The 13672-nt window shown below is 37.2% G+C and overlaps 1 protein-coding gene across 2 annotated transcripts in view; it reads left to right on the plus strand.

Annotated features, from left to right (window-relative positions):
- Nucleotides 1-13672, plus strand: part of LOC141451641 (neurotrimin-like) — a 324652-nt gene that overhangs the window by 167741 nt on the left and 143239 nt on the right. For both annotated transcript variants that reach the window (XM_074123100.1, XM_074123101.1), the window contains exon 2: nt 11432-11538. In XM_074123100.1, the coding sequence (XP_073979201.1) occupies nt 11432-11538 (107 nt within the window). The remainder of the gene's footprint in view (nt 1-11431; nt 11539-13672) is intronic.

The following is a 13672-nucleotide window of genomic DNA, read 5'->3' on the forward strand; positions in this document are numbered from 1 at the left end:
ATGTGACGTATAATGTATGAACGGCTGCCCTGAGTTTACTATTGTCACATCTTTTCACACAGATATAAGATATTCAAACAGACAAACTCATGAGCACAGCTTGATCATTGAATGTGTAAAGCTAAAGAATGACCACCGAATATGAATTTAATACTCTCTCAAACATGTGAAGTTAACTTATTCTCAGCTGACTATTCACGCTGCTGAAGAACTACAGAAAATGTTCATCATGTCCAATACATAGTTTTACTAACTCCTTAAGAAATTTATTTAACTTAAAATTTGTGGTACAAAAAAATATAGTTGTCTCGAATATTAGACATGTTCAATAGAATATAGAATGGACTATTGAAGGAATCATGACGAAGCAGCTCAATTTTTAAAACCAAAATAGCAGGCCCAACATTATTGTAAAAAAAAAAAAAAATAAACAATTATTATAGCACAGAACAATAGAAAGATGTAAAAAGAGGAACGTAAAAGAAGTACAACTTGTAATAATTCTGGAGAAAGGACAAACACTGATGCCGTACCTCGGTAATAATTTAGAAAAGAAGGACAGTTGAGTGAATGAAAGAAAGACTGTATTGAGAGTCGGTCCTGCGTGAACTTGATAACAAAAGAAAGCTCCTAAGGTTTGATATTTCCTGAGAATTGTGCTTAAGAAGGACGCTGTGCAGGAATTACTTTACACTCATCTTTAGATGGAAATATAAATAAAAGTAGTAGAGAAGAATTGAAGTAAACCTTGTGTTTCTTTGTTTCACTCTAATCTTGAAAAGAGGTGATCTCCGATATCCTAGAACCTACAGGAGTATCACTGTTCCCTTGGAAATTACTTTTTAAAGCCTCTGGAAAAAAAAATAGATGAATTTGTTGTGATCAAATTTCAACGGAACTAAGTATGACAGTTTTTTCAGGTGTAATTTATATAAAGGAGAGAAAAATAACAACAATATCAATGACAAAACAAAAAAATGAGTTTTTGGTCAAAAAGCGAGGCTTTACGAAAGTCGCTTAAGATTCGCGGAATCTGAACAGCAACGAAAATCTTAAAGAACACGCATCCCAATGATCTTGAACCGAATCACTTTTAAGCCCCAAACAATCTCATCATGAGATGAATGGTGTTTACCTTCCAGTATCTCAAGAATTCTTCATCAAAACGAGAGCTGTACCGAGATCCATTGTATAGAATTGTCTCCTTTACAAGAGGATTCAAATCAGGCGACTTGGTATATCTGCGAGTAATCCTGTAATCTTTGACAGTCTCAAACACCAACGACATGTATATTGAACGCCCGTTTTGGTAGATGTTATGATTATAGAAATAATGGATTATTTGTGTTTGGTGTTCCCATTGGCTAACTCTGATTCCAATCCTACTTATCATGAGACCCTTGCCTATAAATGAATAGCACAAAGAGAACTACTGTATATTGATTCCTACTGCAATAACTCTATTACTATAGTTTAGTATTATTAAATTATTATTAAGTAAGTAAGTAATTGCCTACTTTTACAGGCGGGCTTTACGTCCTACTACCAATTAGGTGTCGTGTACGGAGGCGACTAGCAAACATACTTTACTGTAATTTTTTTTTTTGTTAACCATTAAATAAAATCCAAGGCCTAAGACCGGGAGTCGAACCCAGTACCATAATACATATTAGCTTCGCAGGTCTCGCCTCTTAACCGCTCGGCTACCTTATTACATCCCTTATTACATCATTATTATTATTTTTTTTTCTTGCGCATCAACAGCTGAGGTTATTAGCGCCCGGAGCTTTTTCCAGTGTACTGCCGGCCTCCGGACACGACACCAGACAGCACTGTCCATCACCGGACAGTGAGCTGTAAGAAGCTCCTAGGAAGAGAAAATCTAAGTGTCAGCTGCTGGATTCGAACCCGGGACCTCCGCGTGGGAGTCCAGTATGCTAACCTCATAGCTAATCCCTTATTATTATTATTATTATTATATTATTTAGTATTGTTCAAAAATAATTCTTCAGTAAACCAAATCTCTGTTACGGTGCGTTCGACGTGTATACTCGTTGTGGAAAATATAAAATTGCCGTTAACTATAAAAACTCGAAATTTTAATAAAATACAATAAGAATATTATTTGGTGGGATGTTTCCTTTATCTTATCTATAGAACTGCCAAGTATTTGATACGGAGGGGGATGGTGGGAGTCAGCCAAGTGATAAGTGATTGGTACATGTTTGGTCTCCGCATTTAAGATTGGGGAATTACGCGCACAAATAGAAGCTCTCAACCCTCTGAGCAATGCCCGTTTTTACCTCTTAGATAGAGATTCAGACCTCACAGTACGAGCATGATTTGATTTTACACCGAATTCAAAGCTCTTTTCTTCCTTGTAAAAAAACACTTGCGTCGCTAGTTAACTAGGGGCATTGCATACGAGAAGCGGTGCAAGATTTTGAAAGAGCACAGAATGCTCTGTGCAATCTCAAGCCCCAGAAATTGCAGAAAAAGTGGCTTGCAGTGACTATTATGACGTTGTAAATACTGGGGTTGTTATGCCCTGCGTTCGACGTCTATACACGTCATCGTCTGATTTTAATTCCGCACACTGTGGGAGGTTTTTTAAAAAACTAAATACCACGCTTAACTGGTTAATACATCTATTAATTTGAGAAATTTGATTTGATCGTATTGCGATTAGCAGGTAAATAAAATATTCGATTTCATGTCATAAAATTATTATTAATGGAATGTAATAAATAAAATAAATTCCAGGGAACAAAGCAGGTTTTTTTGTGGGGGGGGGCTATTTATAATCAATTCTGCGAGGGAAAACTGCGCTTTAATTGGCCAGTCAATTACGAGCCCCCATTATCTATGGAAACCAATCATTTCTAATTACCTACCCATACAATCAATATGCAGCTGTTAATGTATTAAATGATCTAATAATTTCAGACCAAGATTGTTCAGCGTGGATAGGTGTTTGTGTTTATTAGATGGTTTGTGAGTTTAGTGTAAATATTGGACGGAATAAGTTTGCTTTACTAACTATTGTTCTGGAAGCGGTAGGTGGAAATTCAGGATCTTGGGCAAACTATTCACGACTGTAACTGCTAATTAACGTTTAGCAATATTGTCCTAATTACAGGGAAATGCTAATTACAAATTTACTCGTGTTTACCATTCAAGAACGACATTTGCCTCTTAAAGAAATCTCTCTGTGCTTCAGAAGAATCTTAACTCAACATTGCTCACGAAGTCAGGTCGCTTAACGCCCTCCGAAACAACAATAAAAATTACATTAACACCAACACTAAAGCAATCATTCAGGTGAAAAGGTCCTCTCCTCTTTGCGTAGATTGCGATGAGGAGGAGGATTTCAAACATATAATAATGGATATGTCCACGTTATGTAGTAGAAAGGAAACGAATGTTTGACGACATATACAGGTATTTAGATGCACCATTTCGCTACGAAGACATTATATTCTCCACCAACATCTATGTGCTTAAATCTGTAGCAGAGCTAGCAATGAAATATGAATGTATTTAAAGGTTATAGCCGATTAGAATGAATGGAAAAAAATGATTAGAGAAGGATTACATGATTTTAATTTCGGTTAAGCTATAAGGATGGCAGTAATATAGAGTACTGATCCATCCATTAGTTGTAAGTTTGTATGTAAATAGTTGTATACAGTAGAGGTATGAATGTGTGAAGCGAATGTATTTATAAGTAAGAATGGAGAGTGATTGATATTCTAGTGATAAGCACCTAGACGATGCTGGCTGTATGGCGAAAGCCAGTGCCAAAATAATAATAATAATAATTCAGGTGAACACTTTGGCAATAATCGTGTTGAATACACAAAATTTCCCCATAAAAGTGGTTACTTCCGTTTTCAGAACGAAAAGCAACCGAGCTTTGAGACCCTAAAGTCTAAAAAAAAGGGAATAACGAAGTAAATAGTTTAACATTGTAAGTTAAGGAATAATATCAAAATATTGTTACCCGAAACAGGAAAATATGGAGATGTTGACGTCATGAGAGGATATTCTAAAGCGATGGAAGTGGCGTCATCAGACTAGACCTATGATTAATGTGCTCAGAGTGGATTTATTACTCGGCGGGGGTCCATTTCTCTTGCTCAAGCTCTTTACACACAAAGCAAAGTATCGTTTTGTGTGTGTGAGTGTGTGACGTATAAAGTCTGAACGCCCTGCCCATAGAGTTTACTATTGTCACATCTTTTTACACAGATATAAGATATTCAAACAGACAAACTCATGAGCACAGCTTGATCATTGAATGTGTAAAGCTAAAGAATGGCCACCGGAAGTATGAATTTAATACTCTTCTCAAATACATGAAGTTGGCTTATTCTCAGCTGAACAATTATTCACGTTGCTGAAGAACTACAGAGAATGTTCATCATGTCCTGTATATAGTTTTACTCGTTTATAGTCATATTTCTATAGAGTCACTTCCGGAAATTTCTCTATTCTCTCTAACTACTCTCGTAAATATTAGTTGTTATCCCCAAATATTGTTCAAATTCCTCGTATAAAGCCTTAACTATTTTCACTCTGAACTAATAACAAAACTTTGTTGAACAAAATCATAATTTGTGAATTTCTCATTAACAATTGAATTCACCTTTGAAAATATAATTGAAATATTAGATATTCGCTATTTTTTATACCTTTTATCGCTTAATCACAATCCTAAAAGTCAAAAAGCTGTGTGGTAAGTAAGGGATTTCCATTCTAAGTTCCTGGGTCTGAATCCAACTGTTGGTCCTCAGATTTTCGATTCCTAGAAGCCATTTTTAGCTAACTGTCCAGTGATGGACAGAGTGTTGTATCATAACTGTAACGAAAGATCACTATCCGGAAGTACTGAAGAAAAGCTCAACATCAATAATCTCAGAAGTTGATGCGCCTTAAATTAAAAAAAAATATTTATAATAAAACAATAAATACTGGTAATACGCTAAAGTGATTTAAAAAGAAAGTTGCGTTCATTGTTGCCATTTTTTCGAAATAGAAAATGATAAATTTGAACAATTCGTAATATTTTGAACATGTTTCAACACGTTTTCGTGTTCAGAAGTGCTCAAAACTAATGTTTATTGCAAAAAAAACTCATTAATTAATTCCATTTATTTAAGCTCTAATTAGTGAGATGACGCAAAAGTATTTTTAGATTGTAGAGATTGTTGCGTCCGGCTAAATTAATTTTTTGTTGTTAAGGGCTATAACCTTATAAACCCTTTGGTCCTTTAAATTGCCTTGAGGATCCCCAATAAAAGTTTGGTGAAGAAAAGACAATGAAAACTGCTGTGAATGTTGAAAAAACATGAAGTACATGGTACTTTGATGAACAATTCTATCTTCGAGGAATTAAACTAAATTGCGTCTCCATTATGATGCTTAAATTTGTGATTATATAGTTTAGAAAATACTGTATCTTATATTAAGATATTTGGGGCAAGCAAAGAGACCGATGGTTTGCATCCATGGTAACACTGAGGGAAACAACCAAGAAGTGGATTGGGAATTGGATTTGATACAACAAACATTGTTCTAATACAATAGACAAGCGGGGATCTATTAGATTTTCCAGTTACATCACTCTAACTTGCTTTGTAGACTAGCTGGAGTATTGTGTTATTTACTGCATGTACTAATTTTATTAGTACATTAGTTTATTGTAGTGAATGTAATTAGTATGTAGAGGAGATATTTAAATCGATTTCAATAAAGTTCAAGTTATCAACTTGGGACCAGCGGAGATTGGTTTTAGGTTTTCTTTGTCTACAGTGAGTACTCGTATCCTAGAGAAAGCATGTCTTCAGTTTATTGCTTGTTACGTCAATGGCCATTCTCTGTCTCAAAAAATAAAAATAAAAAAAATAACAAAGGACCTTTCAGAGTTGTGTGAAGAAGATGAGTTTTATTTCAATGAATCTCTGGAGTCCAATATTCCCTTAAATTTAACAAATTTATTTTTAATAATTTTTTTAAATCTTTTATTGAATTTACAACTGCCACAAGATTGTTGCAACAAGTGGTACATGATAACACATGAAAATGTACGAGTGGAGAAGGCACCCAGCAGTGTCACTCCATTATCTTGGACATATGTATGCACTTATGACAGTAGATCGCGAGGCAAGTCTTCTCTTCAATCTTCTCGCCTGATATTGCAGAAGAAGATAGTCCCTCAATTAGAGGGTTAGGATGAGCTGCTGTAGAAGAGTGAAATTTGACGAGTGTTAGCAAGATCTGTAATGAAAGAGATTTTGAGATCATTATGGATGGTGAGGTTTGAAGTATAGAACGGAGCGTTAAATAGTTTTTGAAGTATTTTTGACTGTAATGCCTGGAGGCGTAGTGAGGTGGAACGTTTAGTCGATCCTCATACTTCGATGCCGTATGACCAAATAGGGTCGCAGTTGATATAAGAGTCTTTTGTTATGTAGGTTAAGTTTAGATCGTTCGTCTCAAGCAGTCTGGCGAGAAGTTTTGTAGCTTTGGTTAGTTTCTTGTCTTTTCAGTCTAGTCTGGAGGGATGTTAATTAAAATTCAAATTAAAAATTTAAATTGCTTCAAAATATTACAGTTTCGCTAAAAATAATGATATTCACTAGACTACTTCCTGCAGCCAAATCCTGCCTGCCTCCATTTCCCTTCTCAAGTGTTCTGTGGAAAACTACCCTATGAGGGTGTTGTTTGAGATAGGGTAATATTTCCCTGTGACACTTGGGAACTATCTAGGTCTTCCATGAAACTTAAGAGGTCTCGAGGAAACGTCACCACGTTCCCAGCTGTTTAAGGTTGCCCCCTCCCCCGAGTCAGATAGGGGGGAGCTGGTAGTCAGGTTCAATTTCCCTGGTGACCCTTGCTTATTGGGCCCTGCTTAGATCCCTCAAAATTGGTCCATACTAAAAGTTTTGGAAGTTTATAAGGATGGTCTTACTAGCATTTCAACAGATTAATCAGGAAAAACAGCTTAGTTTAAAGGGAAAATAAAATAATGAAAATGGAACAGAGAATGCAGCTGTACCCCTAGGAGCATGTAACAGGTAACTGTCCGGTGATGGACAATGTTATCTGCAACAAAAGAACCCTCTGTCCGGAGGCGGCTAGTGCTCTTAAAAATCTTACGGAAGCTGTAGTCCCCAGTTGATGATGCACCATTTATTAAAAAATGGATTAAATTAAAATAATAATCTTGGGTCCTCTTACAAATTTGGATTTAGGCATTTGAGTTTACTCTTGAAGGAAATATTGAAAAGCAATCCATTACTAGGTGCTGTTGAATGGAAGTGATTCAGTGTAATTGAGATGTTTATTAGAAAGAACAATGTTATGGAACATATGGGTGCCTTCGGTTGGTTCCAGTCCAATCCAGCAGATGGTAGGGTGTTAGTGAAACAGTTTATAATTGCCAATCTACTCAGGAAACTGGTAATGTAGCCGCCTCCGCTCTGGGATTACTCTGAATGGTTAAAAGGATTTGAATGGGGGCCAATCAGCTTGCCATTGATTCATTACCAGAACTTGTGTCCCACAGCTCTACCTTCCGCCCTTGCTAGTCACCCTTCATTTACATCCCTTCTTTTCTTTTGCTAAGAAAAACCCCATGGGAAATTCCCTTGTAGCAAGTTTTTCTTTTATTTCTTAATTCTTAATCCCTTTTAGCTAGAAAATTCGTGTAATGAGCGAAAAAATAATGATATTAAAACGTCATTCAATTTCCTCTGATTAAAGTTCTTTCAGAAAATAATTCAAATTTCTTTAAAATTTTTTAGATTTTCACTCCAAAGTATGATATTCTTTATGAATTAAATTTCATTAATGGGGATTAAAGCCGTGGATTTTTGTGGAGAAATGAAAGAAGTAGAAATTTGAAGAGTCATAGAATGCAATAGATTGGAAAAGACGGTAATCTCTGGACTTTGCAAGGCTTTTGTGGATCCGCTTTTGCGTCTAAATCGATTTTAAAAGTGATTTGTAAGTTGTTGCTTCTGTGAAAAGGGACGTAACAGAAGTCTGCATTATTGTTTTCCATATCAAGTATGTTCTCCTTTTCGAAGGAAGTATCTACCCGGAAGACAGCGGAAGAAGCCGCCCGAGAATGTAATGATTTTGTGTGGAGACAAAAATAGCTCCAAATATAATTTCGAGTTAATTGCGATGTTAACTAATTTACAAAAAAAGATTGTGATATCTAGAGGGAGGACTTAATCACCTAGAAACCTCCAAGATTCTGAGACTTTTCAGTTAGTTTTTTTTAAATTGTAGAAGATGTAATTGGACTTCGGTAAAGTGCACAATAGATTTACAAAAATTGCAACGCGTTGTACCCTCCTATCATCCTAAAAAGTCAATATAGGAGGGCAGTTTTGTCATGTCAGTAGAAATAGTGATTGTGATTCGTATTTGATTTTATTCGCCGGCGAATGCTTTATTCACTTAAGTTCACCATATGATTATGAGGTTAGTCCTGCTTATTTAAGGAGGCTTTAAGAGAATTAAAATGTAAGGATAGTAAAGAGGTATCGTTAGTATAGAAGTGATGATCCTAGAACTAGCATGGGTAGGGATGTCTGCTGAATAGATAGAACACAGAAAGAGATCTAAAGGAGGCTGTTCTGTTCTAAAGGAGGGTTGTACGCCCTCTGAAGTAGAACGCACTCTGAAGTAAAGGTCGGCGAAGTAATCTTTAAGAATGAGTTAATAGAAGCAGGGGTTAGAACTTTCAAGTATAGAACTCCTCTAAAGGTTAAACTTGTATAAAACAGATAGCGATGAACAAACATACAGCTTAAAGGGTTCACCGCCTTCAGTTATCAATATGTACCCACCGCACCCCAGGTAACAGATGGGAATACAGAAGACATGAAGGAAGTTTTGTATACTCCCAAACATTGCTATGTGCTTCCAAGACTACTGATTGGACTGTACTCGTCATGTATGTTTTGGTTCATGACTTTGTCACAGTATGTTAGTATGTTTGTACATATGTGTGCTCTTAGTTTAGGATAGAGTTGAATGGGAATGAGGGAGAATTTATCTCATGTGTTTACCCCCGTTTCATTTCCCTTCCAGATGGGAACTGTGGCGATACTCTGGAGGAAGACGTCACCGAGTCACATATGGTGCGACACGTTCCTTATAGCTCCTGCGGTGGCAGCCCCAAAACCAACTTCTCACTTGTCAACAAACATCTCTCACCATTCCTAACCTCCGACTGAATATCTACATATACTGTTTAATCCCAGAACAACTGGGAAGATAGACAAGCAGATAAATAGACAATGTTCTCATCTTCAGTACCATTTCATGCTCCTAATCTTCGAATTTCAAATATATTAAAAGATTTATATTAGATAATTTCTTTTTTCATTTTGTATTATTACCTTCAGAAGGACGGCAAGGAAATAATGCTTATTCTTCTTCGTCCCAAAGTTAAAAAGAAGTCGTTCAGTCGAAGAAGCCATGCTATTATTGCTTGGTCCAGTCTCCTAGTGCTTTGAATGTACTTAGAGAGTTGTTTTAACCTACTGAACGCAAAAAACTTGTGTTTCCCGAAGGCAAGTAACTAGGAGACTGGGTAAGGCCGCAATTAAATGCATGGAACCTTAGGGAAGTGTCCGCTCAACACCTAGAGTTACTGGTGAATCTGATACCAACTGAAATTTAAGCAGAGTCGATCTATTCAGCTTAACAAAGTGAGATCTCCATCCCTTCTGATATTCTCAAAGGATCCATGCTACACTTCTCTTTTACATCGCTGGTAGGATACAAGGATATAAGTTCAGGAGTCATCAGACTCAGCTAGGAAATAAATGTCCCCTGTCTTATCTACCTACTTGTTCCCAAGAAATTGGAATGCCTAGGAGACCAGGACAGTGAAACAGTATTTCTGCTCCCAAAAATTTGAGAGCAGCATGGCTAGCATTAACTAAGATGTTGGCCTAGCCTAAGAATCGTAAGGAACCAGCGGTATCTGAGCACTGAGCATGCGAGGGATAGGCTAAGGATCAAATGAGGAAAGAAAACGAAAAAAACACAGGATGTGGGGAAAAGGAAGTCGGTGGAGGAAACACACCGACCCGCCAGAGCCCTGTTAGTCGCAACGCTTAGGCGCTACGCTTCCGGTCCACACTACGTGGAAGTAGGGTTGGCTTGCCACCTGTAACACTGGAATCTCCAGGATCTTTGAACCAGTGTAACAGTGGCCTTGTGGACCTCATTCACTACTACTATAGTCAATAATAGAAATATTGTGACTGTGTGTGTTTAATGTTGAGTTTTTGGCGGCAATGGCCTATTTTTGAGACTCTCTGAGTCCAAAAATAATTTCGAATCTTTTTTCGCTGTGTGCACTTGATGGAATAAAGACAATTGGGAGAAAAAAATAACTTGTGGTAGGCTGATTTTGTCTGACAGGAGATAAGTCCTTTTTTCAGCCCTTAAACCAAGTATAAAATTTGTTTGTACACTCTGTAAGTTTCTGCTTTTTTGAATTATGGCACATTATTCCAAGACGAAAAGAACCATTCATGAAAAGCAACGTTTGGAAAAGTATTTCTGTGAATTTTCATTTGCTGAATTGTGGTACTTCTTCTTAATGAGATCTAAGCACATATCTGAAATGTTGAATAAGTAGAAAAAAAGCTGATGTAGTTTCTGTGAGCTTCACTTTATCAAAATTCACGAGGAATCATATCTGAGATGTGTCATTCTCGATTCATATTATAGAAGTCGTTACACAGAAGGGCTAAAATGTTAAATGGCCAATTTGACATTATTCTGAAAACTCTTACATGCCTTGTAATAGATCCAGACGTTTATTAATGACTTGAGAGCTGTTTGAGAATGAAAGCAATCAATGAGCACAATGGGCTCTTTCAGAAGCCAGCTAAGTGCACCCTACTTTCTATTTTGGAAAGGCATATACGATACTACAAGTATAAAAGAAAAGCAAGGGATAAACAGCCCTACCCAGAACTTTAAATTGATTAAAGTATTTCGACGACTGGATTGGATCACCCTTTTTATCCAAATGCTTCAATCTTGCTTGACCACTCAAAGACATTTTGCTTTGTGTTTTATTTCATCTCCATTTTAAAGCAGCTTCTATAGCGGAATATTGCTTGTGTTTAAACTGTCAAGAAAAGTGTTCTGATCTTATCAGCTACAAAGGATCTCGATAAACCTAAGCTCGCGGTTCACCGAGCGTACACTTTCAAGGCATCTAGCTTAATTTTTGTTTCATTTAAATACTTTTTAAAAAGTGCTCTGTCCAAAAAAGAAAAGTTTACCCAAAGAAAATGTCCTAATTGAAAACACGAAACATTTTCTTCTCAATTTTTTTTTTCTTTCAGAAAACTGGATAAAATAATAGATTTCCCTAAATCATTTCCAGGTGACGGTGGGCTACCAGAGTTTGCATTTCCAATAGGCAATCTAACAACGCCAGTTGGTCGTGAAGCTGTTCTTTCTTGTACTGTCGACAATCTGGGCAAATACAAGGTGAGTTCACTAAAAAAAGCATTACTAGGTTAAAACAATACCAGTAATACGAGGGTCGTTTGAAAAGTCCGTGCAAAGTCAGAGAGATGGCACTACTGGCGCGTATCGAGGTTATGTTTAGTTAGTAGCACCTCTTGGAAGAACACACACCAAGTTTCAGCCAGATCGGTCTATTTCTTTGTGTTTGGCATTCGTTTGAATCGAGGAAGTCGAGTGATTTTCAAAAAATGGACGAAAAAGAATTTCGTGTGTTGATTAAACACTACTTTATGAAAGGCAAAACGCCTGACGAGACTAAAGAGAAGCTTGATAAACATTATGGTGACTCTGCACCTTCGATTAGAACAGTTTATAAGTGGTTTCAAAATTTTCGGAGTGGCCATATGGGCACAAGTGACGCTGAACGTTCTGGACGCCCTGTTAAGGTTACTACTCCAGAAATCATTGATAAAATCCATGATATGGTGATGGATGACAGAAGAGTGAAGGTGCGTGAGATTGCTAGTGCTGTGGGCAAATCGAATGAACGGGTACATAATATTTTGCATCAACATTTGGACATGACAAAGCTATCCGCAAGATGGGTGCCACGACTGCTCACGCTTGACCAAAAACGAAATTGTGTGAAGTGTTGCAAGGACGGTTTGCAGCTGTTCCAGAAGAATCCGCAGGACTTTAAGCGTCGTTTCGTCACTGTGGATGAAACATGGATACATCACTACACTCCTGAGACAAAAGAACAATCTTAAACAATGGGTTACCAAGGGGGAATCTGCGCCAAAAAAGGCGAAGAACGTTCCTTCGGCCGGAAAGATTATGGCGACTGTCTTTTGGGATTCGCAAGGAATAATCCTCATAGTCTATCTGGAAAAGGATAAAACTATTACAGGTGCATATTATTCATCGTTATTGGACCGTTTGAAAACCGAGCTGCAAGAAAAACTCCCACGATTGGCCCACAAAAAAGTCCTTTTCCATCACGACAACGCACCAGCTCACACCTCAGCAGTTGTGGTCGCAAAATTAATGGAAATAGGGTTCCAACTCGTTTCACATCCCCCCCTATTCTCCAGACTTGGCTCCCTCGGACTACTATTTGTTCGCCAATATGAAGAAATGGCTGGCGGGAAAAAGATTTTATTCAAACGAGGAGGTGATTGCAGAAACGAATGGCTATTTTTCAGACTTGGACAAATCCTATTATTCGGAAGGGATCAACAAACTAGAGCAGCGTTGGACGAAGTGTATAAGCCTAAAAGGAGACTATGTTGAAAAATAAAAAAGGTTTACCCCAAAAAATTAAGTAGTTCTTATTTTTGCACGGACTTTTCAAACGACCCTCGTATGTTGTGGAAAATTTACTTTATTTAGAGAATGTTAGCTCCTTAGGGCAAGATTAAAGGGGCTTAATTCTCTCCTTAAGCTCAATAGAAACATGAATCATTCTGCAGACTGAATTTCAAACATAATTCTGCACTCTAAATGTTGAAAGTAAGTTTAGATTAGATTTAGATTCGGCGGAGGTTGGCTAGTGGCCTCTGAGCCCCTATATGACATTCTCTAGTTGGAATACCCATCTTGACCTAGTCTGGGCTAGACCTAGAAGTATTTGAAATGGACACCGGGGAGTTAAGCTTGAAGGAATTTTCAATCTTACTACAGTTTCATACTGACTCAATTCGTGTTATTTTTCTTTTTGGCAAAGTTTATTAAACAATAATTATCAGGCTTATAAAACGCATGAGTTCCCTAGCAATGATATTTTTAAGGATCTGAGGATCCAGGGTCTCCTCTGGATTGAAGTCTCATTTTTCTATGTCCAGGTATATACTTATTACGTACCTAAATTCTAAGAAATGTGTATGTAGGCAGTTCCTGGCTAGCTTACCGAGATGCCATACCTAGAGTTAGTGCTTTAAATCCCAGCTCACACCTTCTTCTGACTTGGAGCTGTCCGAGAAATTCCCAGGATTATAAAGCATCTTCAAAACTATTACCTAATGTTAATTAATAATTATTTAGGCGCCACGGTAGCCGAGCGGTTAGAGGCGAGACCTGCGACGCTAATATGTATTGTGGTACTGGGTTCGATTCCCAGTCTTAGGCCTTGGATTTTATTTTAAGGGTTAATAAA

The sequence above is a fragment of the Rhodnius prolixus genome, unplaced genomic scaffold (assembly GCF_049639745.1).
Source record: "Rhodnius prolixus isolate KJV_2025 unplaced genomic scaffold, Rpr scaffold_14, whole genome shotgun sequence".
In the NCBI taxonomy this organism is placed as follows: Eukaryota; Metazoa; Arthropoda; class Insecta; order Hemiptera; family Reduviidae; genus Rhodnius; species Rhodnius prolixus.